This window comes from Artibeus jamaicensis, unplaced genomic scaffold (assembly GCF_021234435.1).
Source record: "Artibeus jamaicensis isolate MK-2021 breed Jamaican fruit bat unplaced genomic scaffold, CSHL_Jam_final contig_332, whole genome shotgun sequence".
Lineage (NCBI taxonomy): Eukaryota > Metazoa > Chordata > Mammalia > Chiroptera > Phyllostomidae > Artibeus > Artibeus jamaicensis.
The window spans coordinates 39,059,381-39,072,172 of record NW_026521788.1 but is presented as its reverse complement, the minus strand read 5'-3'; the positions used below and the strand labels follow the sequence as shown (position 1 = coordinate 39,072,172).

General features: G+C 47.7%; 1 protein-coding gene across 1 annotated transcript; it reads left to right on the top strand.

Moving 5' to 3' along the window:
* The first annotated feature begins 1,594 nt into the window (after positions 1–1,594).
* On the top strand, positions 1,595–8,043 carry GDF2 (growth differentiation factor 2). Its single transcript, XM_037158459.2, has 2 exons — positions 1,595–2,109; positions 5,436–8,043. Exons 1-2 carry the CDS (start codon positions 1,764–1,766, stop codon positions 6,377–6,379), a joined length of 1,290 nt encoding a protein of 429 aa, XP_037014354.1. The 5' UTR covers positions 1,595–1,763; the 3' UTR covers positions 6,380–8,043.
* Positions 8,044–12,792: the final 4,749 nt, after the last annotated feature.

Here is a 12,792-nt window from a genome sequence, read left to right as displayed (position 1 = left end):
TTCCTTGAGCACATTCGGGGCACCCCCACGTATCCATCCCTTGGCTCCTCCTCCAGTGCCACAGATTTCTGAGCTGTCACCAGGGCTGGGGGCTTGGCAGCAGGGTCCTGCCTCCAGCTTCTTTCAGCCCACTCCACTTCCCTGGCTTTGCACTCCTCCATCAGTGGAAGAGTTGTGCCTTGACCTGACTCAATGCTCAGGATGCTTCTTATCCCTTTACCAACCTGTATGTCTGAAGCTATACCCTTCTTATCCATAATCCCCCGGTAGTGTCCACACAGGGTAGGGATAGAAAATTCTGTCCAAGCCTGGCCACTCAAGGGCTCGTGGTTCTCCCCTGTCCCCACTAGGGGTGAGAGAAAAGCTGGGTGTGCCCCGGGATCTCCGACCCTAGGCTATCATGGCCCCTCCTACATCTCCCTGGACCTGCTCAACATACTGCCATTCTCCCCAGGAGCACCACCAGCTTGGAAAAACCTCATTTTCAGATCTTCCTGAGTATAACCTCAGGATATTTTAGCTATGATCATTCTTTGCCTTGCTTAACCCACGAATGATAAAATGAACAGAGCTTAAGAGTGGGCATGATGCTTTAAAAATATTGTTGAGCTGTGGCTTCTTAGCTTCCTCAGGCCAGAGGCACAAATTCTGAGCTCCACTCCTCTTCTCTTGTCTCCCCAGAGTGGTTCTCCTGACTGAGGAATGTGGTCCAGGCAGATACCCCTCTGACAGGAGCAAAGACCCCCCCCACAGGAATAGCAACATAGCTCTTCTGGGGTTCCTGGGGGCTGGTGGTGTCCCTAAAGAGCAGGCTGGGAAGCGCAGGGTTTCCTCCTCAAATCCCACTGTAGTCAGACATGGGATGAAGTGACAGGAAGAAAGCAGCCACACCACCGACCAGGGTTTGCAGTGACTGTCCTGACACTCAGCACAGTGACTGCCATGACATTTAGCATTCACTCATCTAAATCCTTACAACTCTCTTCTGAACTGGAGGCTAAAAACTGTGAAGTGACTTGTTCCATGTCCTACCTGTGGGGAATAAATGAGGGAAATGGGATTTGAACCCTCATCTCATCTGAATTCAAAGTCTTCATCACCTCACTGAGTTATGTGTGCCCCATTCACGTGTGATCTCTAGTGCTCAGGATCTGGCTTGACAGATGAGAAACCCAGGCATGGAGTGCTTGAGCCACACATGAAGATTCTGAGCCCACAGGACTCCTGATACGGTCCGCACACCACCGCCCACTCCAGCCTGAAATCTGCAGGGAATTCTGGGAGTTCTGTGTTGCTTCTATATTTGGAAGACTCTTGGTCTTGTTTGTTTCCTGGATTCTTTGTTTCTGTGGCCTGAAGATGGAACATATGTCACCCTGTTTTGAGATTCTTTTGAACAGAGCTGGCAAGGAAATGAGAAAAGATACTAATTAAGGGGTGATAACCCCACAGAGAAATTCGGGTTCTTTGCAGCAGGCTGTGCTCTTTCCCTAAGCCCTGTGTGTTTGTCAGATGTTTATAGAGTCTTCATTAACGGAGAGTTCCCTTAGATAAGAAGTTGGAGCACAGCATCGAGGGCCAGATAAGAACAAGTGGAAGACACTCTGGGACGGTGGATTGGAGCCTGGGAACTGGCCAGGGTGCTTGGTGCAGAGTGGTCAGCAGTACAATGCAGGCCTGCTCCTCCTGGGATCCTCCCCACATCCGCTAACACAAGGTGACCACTGGCAGTCTCCTGTGCAGGGGGAGCGTGCTGTCCCAAGATGTGCCACAGGGCCCTGTGGGTGGCCCTGCCTGTGCTATTTCTGCTGGTCTGCTCTGGGCAGGGGAAGCCTCTGGAGAGCCGGGTCCAGACATTGACCAGGGCGGACACCCACCGACTGCTAGAGGGGGCTGGAGGTGAGCAGGCAGGAGGCACCTTTGACCTGAGGATGTTTCTGGAGAACATGAAGGTGGATTTCCTGCGCAGCCTCAATTTGAGTGGGGTCCCTTCCCAGGACAAAACCCAAGCGGAGCCGCCACAGTACATGATCGACCTGTACAACAGATACACCACTGATAAGTCGTCCATCCCTGCATCAAACATCGTGCGCAGCTTCACCGTGGAAGGTAGAGTCGGTTCCAGCAGGGTGCCTGAGGGTTGGGAGGTTGGGGGTGGGGAGAGTGGGGCTCCATAGTCCAGAGCTGCACTGCCCACTATGGTAGCCACCGGCCACATGAGGCTCTTCAATTTTCAATTTAAATTACTTACAATGAAATAAAATCAGTAACTTAATTCTTTAGTTTCACTAGCTTCAACTTGTATGAAACTCATGTGCGACTAATGGCTACTCTATAGCCAGATATAGAACATTTCTATCATTTCAGAGGGTTCTATTGGACAGCTATGTTCCAGAAGACTTTCCTTCCCCAGGCCCAGTTCCGCTTTTACCTCAGTGGGAGCTGTGGCGATGCCAGCTCCCTCTCCTCCCTCTCTTCCCTTTCTTTCCTTACTGACCCCTTCCCACTGACCCCCCTTCAAGACGGGCAGCTGATTTAGCCTCTAATCACTGTCATATTTTTAAACTTTGAGAGAATGTCTCTCTCATGAAAAGGTGTCAAAAATTAAGATAAATTCCTCTGAGAAATAAACGGCAAAGGACTACTTGCTTATTTTCTAAATACAAGATAATTTCCCTGATTTAGGAGGACTAGAAAATTGCAAATGCCGATTTATGGCTTATGTTCACTACTTAACATGGTGTAAGTAAAATGATTACATGAACAGAACAACACCACTCACAGATGCTGAGGGAATGTGCCCAGGTACCTAGTAGTTAATTAGTTAAGCAGCTAGATTCTGCACCAGGCCCAGCTATCTGCATAGCTCAGGCACTTCCTGCTGCTGCAGTCTCCCTGGACTCAGTCAGTGAGTGGCACAGAGCCGGAGCCCCTGAACTCCTAAGAGGCCTTGCTCAGGGCCAGAGGGGACCAGACCCACAGAGTGTATGTCCTCTCTAAAGGGCACCATGTGTCGCAGTGTATGCCCAATGGTGTCAGATTTTCTTGTTCCTCAAAAGGAGAAAAGAAGTCTAGATTTTATATGAACTTGCCTGATTTTTAAAACACTGCCTTTATTATTTTCTTAAAATACAATCTGCCAGCATCTCACCAGGCCCATAGGTCATGTCTGTAACCTCTGCTTTAGGGCTTCTTTGGCTGGACTTCATTATCAAACCTCACAGTCTGGGAGTCCAGCGTTTAGAGTCATCTCAATGACGCTTCTTCCCATATGCTTCAGCACTGTCCATGCCCTGGATCTCAGCTCTGCCTGTGGCTAGCACCCCTGTGGAGGCCAGGGATGCTACCCTTCACAGAATCCACAGACTTCACAGACAGTTTGAATGTGGTTCCAGAAGGGAGGGTGTGTATTTTCAAGATGTCTGACTGCAGTCCCATAGCCATTATCAAGGCATGCCAGAACAAGAGCACATTAGGTGACTAATGCACTGCTCATGACGTCTCATTACTCAGATATGCCAAGGCATCTTAGCATCTTCAGCAGGAACTGGAATAGCTGTGAGAAGACCAAAGAGAACTGTGTGAAAAGCTTTGGGGGCAGGGCATGCACTGGTGGGGAGGAGAGTCTGGAGAGGACACAGGAATATTTATTAAGCATTAGTATGAACCAGCAACAATGTTGTGTAAGTTACATGTACCATCTTGAGGTCTCATAGCAATCCTGAGAGGAAAGAAAAATGAACCCCATTCTACAGAGAGACTCAGGACTTCTCCAAGGCCATAAGCCTAGGAAGAAGCACAGTTAGGACTGGCACTTTAGTCTGCCAAACACCAAATCCTGCTGGTTTTCATGACAGCACACAGATTCCCTTCAGCTGGCACATAATAAGTGCTCACAAAGTAAGTGCTCACAAAATGCAATTTTTCTCCTCTCTCTGTGACTGAGCCATGGTATGATATGAGGGGAGACTCAGAAAAACCTGGAATTATCTTCCAGAATGTGGGCTTCCTCCACTAGATGGGTGTTCTAGGAACCTATCTGTATCAGTGTACCAGCTGGTGTTGTTGTGAGAGGCTATGTTCAGTTTCAGTGAATTGTTTTGAAGACTGTTTCAATGAGTTTGCCTGTTTCATGATAGGTGGTTTATGAGTACACCTGCCCACACTGTGCTGAGTGTTCAGCAATTTTTAACTAAAAACAGCGTGACCCCCATTCCACATCCTCTGTGTTCACCCAGTCTGACCCTGAGTGACTTTTTTTTTTCCCCTGGATGAAAAAAGTTCTCAAAGGGAAATGTTTTGCCAATACGGAAGAGGTGAAACAAAAAATAGCAGAAGCACTGGAAGACATCAAAATGGATGAGTTCAAACACTTTATTGAGCAGTGGAAAAAAAGTCTTGATAGATGTATCAAATGGAGAGTACTTTGAAGGTGACTGAAGTCTGAACATGAAAGAATGCACATTTTTTATAAGTAAATTCCAGGCTTTTGGGTCCCCCCTCATACAGACATGCTAATGGCCATGTGTCATCAGGAGAAGTGGGAAGCTGAAACAATGGGTAGCTAAAATACATTTTTGCCTGACATGATAAAATAGTTGAGGCTAATAGTTTTTTCTTAAGCATTAAAAAATCATTCATTTTCACTTCGCTCTGAAGTTACAATTACAAATGATTTTTACACCATTTACATGCTGATATGTTTGATATTGTCCTACTGTTAGAATTTCACCTTCCCTCCCAGGATCTCTCCTTTAAAATCACACTCAAGATCAGCACTCAGAAGATGACAGTTTTATTGCTGTTTTATTTTTTTTTTAATGAGCAAATTCACAGACTATTTTTATTCTAGAATTTCTTGAATATTTTATTTATTTATTTTTAGAGAGAGGGAGGGAGAAAGAGAGGGAGAGAAACATCAATGTGCAAGAGAAATGTCAATCAATTGCCTCTCACATGCTCCCAACCAAGGACCAGGCATGTGTTCAGATTGGGATTGAACCAGTGACCTTTTGGTCTGCAGGATGACTCCCAAAACACTGAGCCACACCAGTCAGGGCTGTGCTTTGGAAGTTAAGTACCCTAAGCCCAGTCTTTACACCTGTAAGAGTGAAATTATAAGTAGATCCTCCCAGGGTCAGAAGAGTAAACTGAAATATAGTATGCAAAGTCCCTAGTGCAATGCTGGGCATGAGGTAAGTGCTCAATAAATACCTGGACCTGTTCACTCCAGTGCAAGTCATCTTCTGCATCTGTTTTTCTTTGGAATATAAGATATTCCACAAACCTTCTACATTAAAGGCTTAAGCGAAACCAAATTGAGATCTGACAATGTCATCCCAGATACCCTCTCATTTAAGCCATTAGTCTCAGCTTTGCTATCATGAAACCAGACCTTCCCAGCAGATGCCCATCACTGTGTACTTACATTTCAGATGCTGTTTCTATGTCGGCCACAGAAGACTTCCCATTCCAGAAACACATCTTGCTTTTCAACATCTCCATTCCCAGGCATGAGCAAATTACCGGGGCAGAGCTCCGACTCTACATCTCCTGCCAAAGTCACGAGGACTCTTCTCATGAACTGAAAGGAAACATGGTCATTTATGATGTTCTGGATGATGTAGACACATGGGATGCTTCTGCAGGAACTAAGACCTTCCTAGTGTCCCAGGACATTTGGGATGAGGGCTGGGAGAAATTTGAGGTCTCCAGTGCTGTAAAGCGGTGGGTCAGGGCAGACTCCACCAAGAGCAAAAATAAACTTGAAGTGACTGTAGTGAGTCGCAGAAAAGGCTGTGACAAGCTGGACATCAGTGTTCCCCCAGGCTCCAAAAACCTTCCCTTCTTTGTTGTCTTCTCCAATGACCGGAGCAATGGGACCAGAGAAACCAGGCTGGAGCTCAAAGAGATGATCAGCCATGAGCAGGAGAGCATGCTGAAGAAGTTGTCCAACAATGGCCCAGCAGAGACAGGTGAGAACAAGGATGAGGAGGATGTGGAAAGCCACATGGCCACGGGGTCATCTTTAGCCAGACGGAAGAGGAGTGCTGGGACCAACAACCATTGTCAGAAGACATCTCTGCGGGTAAACTTCGAGGACATTGGCTGGGACACCTGGATCATTGCACCCAAGGAGTATGATGCCTATGAGTGCAAAGGTGGCTGCTTCTTCCCCCTGGCTGATGATGTGACCCCAACAAAACATGCCATTGTGCAGACATTGGTGCATCTCAAGTTCCCCATGAAGGTGGGCAAGGCCTGCTGTGTGCCCACCAAACTCAGCCCTATCTCCATCCTCTATAAGGATGACATGGGGGTCCCCACCCTCAAGTACCACTATGAAGGGATGAGCGTGGCAGAGTGTGGATGCAGGTAGTGCCACCTGCGGGTGGGGGAGGCCAGATTGGGGAAGTCATATTGAGGTGTCCTGCATACCCCTGGGTATGAGAGGGACTAAGTCCATCTGCATGCCAACCTGGAGATGAAAAAAGAGCTGTCACATCTTCAAGATAAATGCCTGCTCTCCCTTTCATGGCCCACCCCAAGCACATCACTGGGCTTAACTTCAGGGGAAGATGATGGCAAGGGGAGGTGGGGATCTGGAGAGGAGGGAAACCTGGAAGAGTTATTGGAGTGGAAATGGAGATGATGATGGGACAAAGGAAAAGGTAATCCAGAATCAGTAGAACACTGATCAGAGGTGAGGCAGAGGATTATAGACAGATAAGTGATGTGTAGACATTTATAGAAATTAAAGGAATTGAAGGGGATGGAGTTTATTCCAATAAGCTCAGGGAGTGTGGGGAAAAGAAATGGGCTATGTGTTCCACACCAATCACTTGACATATTCCTGCAACCCAGTGAGATGGCCATTAAGACCCTCAATTTATATATGCAGAACACAAAACTCAGGTCAAGTAGCACCAGTCAATCACCTAATTCCATCTCACAGGTTTCCATAGGTCTGTCTGTCTCCATATCCCAGGACCTTTCCAAGTGCCTCATTGCAGCTTATCAGGTCATCTTGTAGCTAAAGATCAGTTAGATATTGGGAGGTGGAGAGTGTATGGCACCAGAATGAGACTGGCCAGTACTCACCAATATAACTGGGCTGCCTTGTTATAACCAGGGTATATTCCAGCTGCTCAGTGACTGTGCTAATTCCTTGGCCAAATGCTTTCTAAGATCACCCTAGAGTCACTGGAAAACTACCCCCCAAACCAACTTCAGGATGAAGAGAGTGCAGGACCACAGTCCAGTATGCACTATGCTGGAACTACTTTGACCCTCTGCCACAGTGCTAATATGGGCAACAGTCCAGAGAGAGCCACTGGCTGCCTGTGGACTCAAACTATGTAATGGTTTGGGAGGGACAGACACAGTTTACCCTGAGAACTGGGGTGGCCTATGACCTGCATCTCTGCAGTTACTTACTCAGCATAACCAGCTTACCAGGATAACACACTGTGGGCTTCCATACACAGGGGCTCCACAGGTGCAGGGGTCTGAGGAGAATTCAGGTCCTTACTAGCTGTAGCCAGCTCTGCCTGCACCTCTGGCTTTCTTGAGTAGTGTTCATCTAGGCCCTGTCCCAGGCTTGGGTCCTTGTCAGCCCTTACTGACCCCAAGATAGGACAAAATTTCTGTTTCCTCTGAATTTCATTCTTCCCTCTGACTCTTGAGGCACGTGTGGAATGGGATGGAGTGAGAAAGAGTCTTGAAGTGGTGAGGACTCCACTCCATGGCCCTTCTGACCACTGGCCAGAGCAGAGCCTGTAGAAGGCCTATTCCCACCAGTGGAAGTTCCCAGTATATTTTTAAAATATTAAAAAAGGATTTGTGCTAAATGTTTACATAGACCCAGCAAGCACCTTTAACATAGAAATGAGATAAAACATCATTGTTTAATTACTGGAGTTACAGAAAATACTAATTCCTGGTAGACACAGTTACTCAAACATAAAGATTGGTGATGGATATCTTTTAAGTTCTGATGGTGTATTTCTATGGCTGCATCAAAGTTTTACTTGGAAATAAAATCAAATGTCTAATCTGTGGCCTTTCGTGCATGTGAAACTTGGGCCTGATGGTTCCTCAGCCCCATGCCCTGCCCACTCCCCCATAGGCTTTTCTCTCCATGGGTGGGGGAGGGGGAGGGAATGGAGATGAGCTGCCACAGGGCAGCCTACATGGTGGGAGGGAGTGAACATGTCTGTATAAGGCCATGGGTGTGGGTATGCAGGTGCAGGTATGAGCGTTAGTGTAGATATTTACAAGTAAACATGGAGAGTTAGTCACCATGCCATCCCTGGCCTCCCCACATGTAAGGGGAGAGCTCTTGGATCTTGGTGAAAGACAAACCTGGCCCTATCCTGGGGCCCACACAATTCTAGCATTTGCCCTCACTATGCCCCTGCTTAGCTGCCCAGTTCCAGCTAAATTCCCTCGAGGATATTCCCTGCTCTCAACCTTCAAGTGACTGCCTGAGCTACCCCACTCCTAGCTTCACAGCCCAAGTCTATTTTCTGGGACCCCTCTGTTCCTTTCCTGACACCCTGGTTCCGATCTTTCCGGCTCCTGGGAGTACTACAGTGCATGTCTCTCACAGTTGTCACTGACCTGTGACAGAGACCTGATAGCCTCTTCTCTTGAGTCTCTTGTGGCACCAAGTCCCCTGGGCACAAGGCCGAAGAGCCTCTGGTCTCTTACTTCTGGAGGGCTGAAACAGCCTGTGGCTCAGGACAAACTGATGTGGACGAATGTGCTTGGAAGGAACATGCTAAAAGTGTCTCAAGCAATGTGCTCTGGCTCTCAATTCACTGCCCTATTCTTCCACCCACTTTCCCCCACATTCGTTCACCCCAAACAGATATCAGAGGCAACAGTGCCACCCTCTGGACACTTATGCAGCCAATTGGCCCTCTGCCTAATGGACCCCATTTTCACTGCTGTGTTTGTAATTTTTTCTGAAGAGTGTTCATTTTTGTCATATTGGGGCAGTAATATTATCACTATCACATGTGTAAAGCTGAAGTGCAGCAAAGTGACTAGTTGGCAAGATTTATGGCTTCCCTGTGCCCATGTGACCTACTCTTTGAGCCAGAAGCAAGTGGAGAGAGAGGCTCAGGGATGGAGAGCAGAAGAAACAGGCAGACACAGAAAGACAGTGAGATGGGAATAGAGTGGAGAGACTGCATGGACAGACAGAGAGGAAGGCCGAGGGCACCCTTGTTACAGAACAAGCATAGCCCACACCCCCCACAAGGACGGTATACTAATACCATCCGGACCACCTACTGGGCTTGATTGTCTGCCGCCAATCAGAAAGACCTCTCTCAATGCCGGAGATTTGTGAAAAGGAAAGGGAATGTTTATTTAAGGCTATACAGACTTAAAGTAGTGACCCATTGTCTTCTTTACAATATCAAAGTCTTTTAAGATACCCATAGACACACACAGCACTCCCTTCTCTCCCTGCCCTAATTCAGGGTACCATAACTCAGGAAAAGAGCATACCTCTGTGTTTCCAGGCCACTGGCACCATCAGCTGTGTCGTCATCCAGGCAGGATCTCTAATTAATTCAAAGCCATGTGGCACCTTCTCATACTCTATCAGCAAGAGTTCTTTGTACCCATTTTTCAAGGCAAAGTCTCTCCTGCTTCCCAGGCCATGCAGCCAAAGGGAGCCACGTGGGCCTCTTCTACCAAAGCTGCAGGGGTCCTCACTTTGGCCAAACCTCATGGTTCTCCCTTCCTCCACCAGAGCCAAGAGGGGGTGCTCACTCTGGCAAAGTCTTGTGGCACTTTCTTTTTCTTCTTACATGGCTGTGGGAGTCCCTGCTCTGGCTAAGCCTCATGGTTCTCTCTTTTCTTCACCAAAGCTGAGAGCGGGTCCTCACTCTGGCTAAAAGTGCACGGCTCTCTCCCTTCTTGGAAAAGCCAAGAGGGGGTCTGCACTCTGCCAAAAGCACGTGGCTCTCCCTTACATGGCTATCATGTCTGGGTTTAAATCCCCATGCCAACCTTCCTCTATAACCCCATTTCTAACTCCTACTACAACCAGTTATACCTGCCAGCATTCCTGTATTATTCCAAGTTTATTGGGCTGCCATTGTGGGCCTGGGCAGGTGTGTCTCCATGTCCTGGAGCCAATCTTCTCCAAGCTCCCATGCAGGCACTGTAACTCGGGGGACCTGCCCCCCAGTTACATCTTGGGGCAGGGAGTGACTTCCATCCCCCTGGCTCCAAGCATGGACACAGCCATTTAACATATCTAAGTGACCTGCCAAAGGCTATAGATATGTTAAATGACCATGCCATGGATTAGCTGCAAGGCTGTGGCTGTACAAAACAGCCCTGCATGTTTCTATTCCATGTGTCCCTTCCCCCAACTCACACATGTAGGGGAAGGGGTGACAACATTTTATATGTCTCTCCAATATTTCCTAGACACCTTGAGTTCTGGACCCCTCTCCAAATCCTTTTTGGGGGGGCCTCCCTCTTGGCTGCAACCTGTGTCACCCCAAGCACCAGGCTGTGTCTGGAACTTACCAAGTGAGTGGTTCAAACAGCAACCACATAGTAATAGACATTTATATCCCAACTTTCACAAATGAGGAGGAGATGGACACCTCACATTTTGCTCAGAGCCACTAGCCAGGGCATGCTGGAGCCCAGTTGTGACACCAAGCCCAAATTTTCTCTGCTGCGTTAGCTTTTGTCCTGAAAGTTTCTTCAAGGTCAAAGCCACAGCCACAGTAACAGGAAGAATCAGAGCTATAGCATGAACTAGATGAACCAGACAGAGCTTATGCTCTCCTAGGCAGGTGCTGTGTCCCTTGGTCTCTGTCTCTCCTGTCCTATTTGTATGGGGCACTCAGCTCAGCCAGGAACATATATGGCACTGTTCACTGGAGGAGGAGAAGAACACTCCCTCTCCCCTTCAGTTAACAAACACAGTCACTAAGTTTTGTGGCTCGTACCTCTTCCAGAATTCTGCCAAAATTGAGAGAAATAAATTCGAGTCAATTCTTGCTGTAGGCTCCAGGTATCTAAGCCCAACTTAGGAGTAGCCATGTGAGCTGGGCTTCTAAGGTGGGAGTGGGAGGTCACATCCCTCTGAAACCCTTTTTTCCCTGTATACTAGTGTTTTGTTCCAGGTCCAGCTCATCTGACTAGCTCCCTCTGTCCTAGATAACAGTTTCTTTCCAGAATGTCCCTAGAATTCTGCTGTGCCTGCCAATGGGGCCTCTGCATTTGGGTCCATCTCAGAGGCTCCAGACAGCTCCTCTGACATCACCTCAGGTGGTCTGGCCAGCAGGAGGAGGAGGAAGCAGAGGCCCAGTGTGGTAGACATGCTGGCTCAAGGCATGCACTGGGGAGTCCAGGGCAAGCCCACATCTGTGGGGGCTCCTTCTGTCCGTAGAGCTCCTGAAGCAGACACAGGCCTTTGGCTTTAATGTCACTAGGTAACATGAGGAGAGCCAGCAGGGCTGGCTGGCCTCTTATGTACTCTGAGGGCTCTGGAATGCACACAGCTATAGGTACGTCACCTGGACAACTGCTCAGGACTACTTGGTTTCATTATTCTACTATTGCCATCCTAAAACTTATAACAGTTTTGAACAAGGGTCCTGCATTTTTATTCTTTACTTGGCCCCACAAATGACGTAGCTGATCTTGAATGCATGTCTGTGGTCAGCATCTTGGTTTTCCAAGCTTCAGTGACAGTATGGAGGTCACTTCCAACCTCAACACTGACTTGATCCTGATGAGACAGGGAGTCTGAGCTTGCCCAAGTGATGTGGACACCAGCCTGCAGTGTCTGCATCATTATGAGTGAAATGAGACATTCACACAGACTACCGAATCTGGTGGAGGAAAAGGGACAACATGGCTTCTCTCAATGTGAGCAAAAGCCAGGAAATCTTATTTCCTGTTCAAATCAAAGCATCTGCCCAAGCAGAACTCTCACACTGTTGTCTTCAGTTTCCCTGAACCCTTCTCACACAGGTGAACACTATTCACGGAGGAAGGGTATTTTATTAGTGGATGAGTCTGCTCATAGGGAAGATTCCCTGAGCTGGGGCCAAAGTCTGCTTCTCTGTATCTCCCTCCTATGAGGTTTCTTCCGACTGAGTGTTCCCTTCCCTGATATATGAGCTGTTTCCACAGGGAGCTGCGGGATCTCTGCTGAAGCAGAAATGGCCAGCATGAGCCTATGGGAGTCCAGGGGCCTTCTTAAGTCTGGATCCATGTGAACAAAATTAGGCCAACAAAATATTTTGCAAAAGCCAAATGTAATTTGTGGGGTTTTTAAATATTTCCCCCTTTCTAAAGAAAGGATGGGGAGCATAGGTAACGGGTCTATAAAAATAATGTGTATGTTTGGAAAAATAAAATACTGACAACTCTGCATTGATTTTCATAATGATTTTTGATCAAGTATGAAATCCCATATCCCTGGATCCTCCTATGTTTGGTTCCCATGCACACACCTGGGAGTCCCACAGCCAGTTGTGCCTTTCAATGCCAACATATCTGTGAAAGGAACCAGGTAAACCTCTACCCAGAACTTGTTGACCTTTGGGCCAAGCTACAGCCCTGGTCGCCATGGTCCAGCCAGATTTTCACTGTGCTCTCTCCTGGTCTCCTCCTTCCATGCTGTGAGAACCCTTGCCTTTATACTTCTGCTCCCAGCACCTGCCCACCATAGACAAACATATGATGCCTACTTGCTCATTATTGTGACTTCAAATATGATTTGGGACATATCCTATGTGTCCTTAC

Bases quoted from the DNA above. Each gene is read 5' to 3' on its own strand.
- GDF2 (XM_037158459.2), top strand. From the start codon at position 1,764: ATGTGCCACAGGGCCCTGTGGGTGGCCCTGCCTGTGCTATTTCTGCTG. The intron at 2,110-5,435 runs GTAGAGTCGGTT...CTTACATTTCAG, and splicing joins GCGCAGCTTCACCGTGGAAG to ATGCTGTTTCTATGTCGGCC.